At 62.2% G+C, this 4,154-nt stretch overlaps 1 protein-coding gene across 1 annotated transcript in view; it reads right to left on the bottom strand.

Annotated features, from left to right (window-relative positions):
* PRR12 (proline rich 12) overlaps positions 1–4,154 on the bottom strand; it is a 35,775-nt gene that overhangs the window by 23,535 nt on the left and 8,086 nt on the right. The window contains exons 2-4 of the mRNA XM_055079255.1: positions 3,262–3,374; positions 2,127–2,288; positions 2–2,042 (exon numbers count right to left, since the gene is read on the bottom strand). Of these exons, the coding sequence (XP_054935230.1) occupies positions 2–2,042; positions 2,127–2,288; positions 3,262–3,374 (2,316 nt within the window). The remainder of the gene's footprint in view (position 1; positions 2,043–2,126; positions 2,289–3,261; positions 3,375–4,154) is intronic.

The raw sequence follows: 4,154 nt of genomic DNA, 5'->3' as shown, positions 1-4,154 counted from the left end.
GGGGGGCGGGGGGGGGGGGGGGGGGGGAAGCACCAGTGGGAGGTCAGGGCCCCCGGCCTCTAGGAGGAGGCCGTGGGGGGCAGGCTGGGCAGACTGGGCTGTGGGAGTTGGGGGTGGAGGGCTCTTCTGGAGGAAGGCCCCCAGCTCCTTGGCACCTGCCCCATAGTGGACAACTGAGGTGGCCAGCCCCTCGGGGGTCTCGCCACCCCGTTCTGGCCCTTTCTTCTTCTCCTTCAGCCTCCCCAGGCCCAGCTCCAGGGCCGCCGTGGCACCCTCGTCAAGGCTGGCGCTGGTACGGATGACGCTCTGCAGATGGTACCTCTGCGGGTCTTCCTTGGCCAGCTCGTAGGGTGTGCCCGGGGGACCCCCAGCCCCGCCACTCCCAAGTCCCTTGGAGGCATCCGCCGCCCCATCTTCGCCCACCAGGCCATCTGCCCCTGAGGTCCTCGGGGGGCTGGGCGCCTGCAGGAGGTGCTGGATGAGGAATTCTTCATCCTCGGTGCGCTCAGCGGGAGGCCCGCCGGGGCCCGCCAGCAGCTCTGAGCCGTCCCCCTTGCCCTTGTAGCCACCTGCTCCAGCGGCATAGCTGCCGGCTCCTGGGGGTGCCAGGAACGGGGCTGAGGCCAGGACAGAGCTCAGGTATTTGCCAGGAGCTCCCGGAGAGCCGACTCCAGGCGGGCGGCCGGGGGCTGGAGGCGACTGCAGCGGGCGGATGATGTGAGAAGGGCTGGCCTCTCCGCCGCCCCCCAGGGAGCTGGGCCCCCAACCACCTCCATGGCCTGAGAGTGCTGGGGAATGGCCAGTACTGTAGCTGAGCGAGGGGCTGGCTGTGGGCAGCCCCTGGGAGTGGGCAGCTGGCCCTGGGTACGGCTCACCCTGCACCCCATATAGCTGCCCTTGCAGCTGGTCTGGGGAATAGCTCTGACATGTGGCTAGGCCAGGAGGCGGGGGACCACTAGGGGGCTGCTGGGGCCCCCCTGAGTAGCTAGGGCCTTTGCTCAAGTCCTGCGCTTGACCCCCTCCAAACCCTTGCCCATAGGCCTGGGGTCCTAGAAGCCCTTGGGGCTGACCAGGGGAATAGGCCTGGCCTCCCGCCCCCCCAGCCCCAGAGGCCTTGCCAGCGGCGTAGGCTGCTGCTGGTCCACCCAGGCTCTGGCATTTGGGCGTGGCAGTCGAACGGGGTGGTGGGGGCCTGTTGGCACCGCCGGCAGCTGCCCCATAACCACCTTTGCCCGTCTTGTAACCAGGCGACTGAATGATGGGGCGGTAACCTCCACCGCCACCCGCCGCCCCACCTCCTCCAGCTGCCTCGGGGCCCGCAGCCCGGCCCGATGCTCCGGCCGTGGCTCCACTGGGCCCAGCCTTGCTAGGCTCGCCAGCACCCGGGGAGGGCTCCCCACCGCCCAGGGGGCTGCAGGCCAAGTTGGCCCGGTGGCCCATGGAGGCGTAGCTGCCTCCGCAGCTCAGGTAGTGCTGGAGGGCATGGGCTGGTGGTGGTGGGGGCTGGGCACTGGCTGGCCGCTGGTAGTGCTTGATGACGGTGTCCTGGCGGGGCAGGGCCCGCTCGGGTGGCGGCGGGCCGGGGGCAGCACCCGAGAAGTTGTAGAGCTGGGGAGAGGATTGCTCGGCGGCGGCGGCAGCAGCAGCGGAAGAGGAAGCCAGCAGGTTGAACTGAGTTGGGAGGTGGCGGGGAGGTGGGGGTGGATCTGGGGGGCCCGGGCGGTAAGGAGGGGTTTGGGCTGGGCCGAGACCAGCGGGCCCCAGGACACCACCCCCCGCCAGGCGCTCAAAGCCTAGCGAGGAGGGCACCGTGGGTGCCTGCGAGGGCTTCAGGTGCAGCACGTCATGAGGGGACAAGAGCCCATTAGCTGGGGGACTAAATGGGGGGTCCTGGAGGCTGAGGGAAGAGGGTACTGGGAAGGGGCGGCTGCCAAAAGAAGCCGGGTGCTGATAGGCCGACAGGGCAGAGGAGGATGGAAAGGTGCTGGAACCCGGCAGGGCGCCTGAGATGAAGAGCTCCGTGGGGCCTGGCGTGTGCATGGCTGGGGACGAGGGAGGAGACCACAGGTCAGAGTTGACCACAAGCCAGCCCCACCCTGGCCCTCCTGGACTGGCAATGGCCTTACCTGTTTGCCAGGAAGGACTGCGGAACTGGGAGAGGAGAGAAGAGGCAGAAGGACCAGGCTGGGGGCCCCGGGACTCCAGGGCCGAGATGAGGTTCATGACGGAGGCGTCGGGCCCTGCTGAGCCTGCGTGATGGAGGCCGGTGTCGAAGAGTCCAGAGAGGCCTGGTGAGGGTCGGGGGGGTAGAGTCAGCTAGGTGGGGGATAGGGCAAGGTTGAAAAGGAAAAGGAGCAGGCCAAAGGCAAGTTGGGTCAGGAAAAGGGGTTGGAGGGAAGGGGCAGATTCAAAGAGGAGAAAGGAGGCAGAGACAACTTAAGGAAACAATAAGCAGGATGGGGTACGATGCAATCATAAGGGCAGGGAGCCCAGTAGGGGAAAAGTAGACAAAGGAGTAGAAAAATACATACATGAAAAAAATGGGAGCAAAACACAGAGCGTCCTTTTGGTCCAAGGGAGGTCAAAGGATTAGGCAATTCTAGCAAGGAAGGGGAAGGGATGGGATGACTGGAGCCACTGAGAAGAACCAGAGAACAAGTCAAAAGGGGTTGAGTCAAAGTGAGAGGATCCAGATTAAAATAAAAAAAGAGAGAGAGAGGAATTAAGGGAAGGAGCCAACCAAGAGGGTCAAGGGTCAAATTGGACAACAGCCTCGTTGCTGATCCATCTAGGAAGGAGAGCGGCAGGATCAAAGGAAGGGAACCAATCCGAGGCACTAGAGGCAGGGCCACAGGAAAAGAATAAGGCAGTGGGCAAATCTAAGGAAGAAAGGGGAAGTCCAAAGAATCGGAGCCAATCAGGAAGAAAGGGAATCAGGAAGAAAGAATTCCGAGAACCAAGAGGATGAGCAGACCCAGAGGGAAGGGATTGGGGTGGGCTGGAGAGGCGGAAAAGCCTGGAAGAGAAGGTGGGATTTGGGGGCTGAGACGAGGGGACCAATTGGAACAAAAGAGGCGGGGCCAGAAACAGGGGCAGACGAATCCGGCGTGAAATTAAGCAGCCTCAGAACAACCAATCAGAGGAGAAGTAGCAAGAGGCGGGCCAGAACGGAGGACACAGCCAATTAGGAAGGTTGTAACTTTCAGCAGCCAATCATCTGCTTCGGAGGGAGGGCCAGGAGGGGCGGGACAGGGGCCGTACCTGCCGGGTGGTGGTTGGTGGCATAGCTTTGCAGTGGGTGGGGGGCCGCGTAGGCCTGGCGGTGTAAGATGTCCGTCTCGGGGTGCGAGGTCCTGGAGCTGCCATAAACCAAGCTGGGAGGAAGAAGGAGATGTTAGGGTATCCTCCGAAGCTACTCTCGGAGAAGGGAACTCAGCAAATCCCCTGGGGAGGTGGGGAGAATCTTCCAGCTGACTGGGGGTTACCCTAAGGAACCTTGGGCCCTAAAGGAAAGAAGACAAGGGAATCGGAGTGCCCAACTAAAGAGCCATAGAAATGGTCCCCACTCGAGCCCCAGTAAATAGAGCCCAGATAGCCTCACATTTACAAACACAGACATGCACAGGGAGGACACAGAGAGGGTGAAGAGCCAGAGAAAGTGCCTTAAGTTGAAAATGTGAACCTGCTTCCACAGCCCCCACCCCGCAGGTGACACAAGGCCCTGGGGCCAATCCCTGACGGATGCCCCCTCTTCTTCAGACACGTGGGAACACAGAGGCCCTGAACCTCACGGGATGGTGCAAACCGAGTCAGAAGCAGGAGGCAGATTGTTCCCCAAAGGGCAGGGATGGGAGGTGGGCAGAGGATAGGACTCCTGCAAAGTAACAGGCACAAGTGTTAACATGAACACCGTCCATCCCCCCGGGTTGAGGTTCAAATGCATGGGCGCCTGCAAAGCCAGGTATGTGTGCAAACCAGTATCCAACTCACTTATGTGGAAAGATACAGAGCGAGGAGTCCCACATGGAGAATACTAACACACGTGGGGTCATGCCCAGCCAAGCTGGGAAACCCAGGTGTATAGGGGGAGGGGGATTCGGGGGCAGGTGAAGAGTGAGGGTGTGACACAAACAGCAGGAAACGGGCAGAAGAAA

This window comes from Physeter macrocephalus, chromosome 17, assembly GCF_002837175.3.
Source record: "Physeter macrocephalus isolate SW-GA chromosome 17, ASM283717v5, whole genome shotgun sequence".
Classification (NCBI taxonomy): domain Eukaryota; kingdom Metazoa; phylum Chordata; class Mammalia; order Artiodactyla; family Physeteridae; genus Physeter; species Physeter macrocephalus.
Note: the sequence above shows the minus strand (reverse complement) of the source record. Positions and strands in the feature narration are given on the sequence as shown.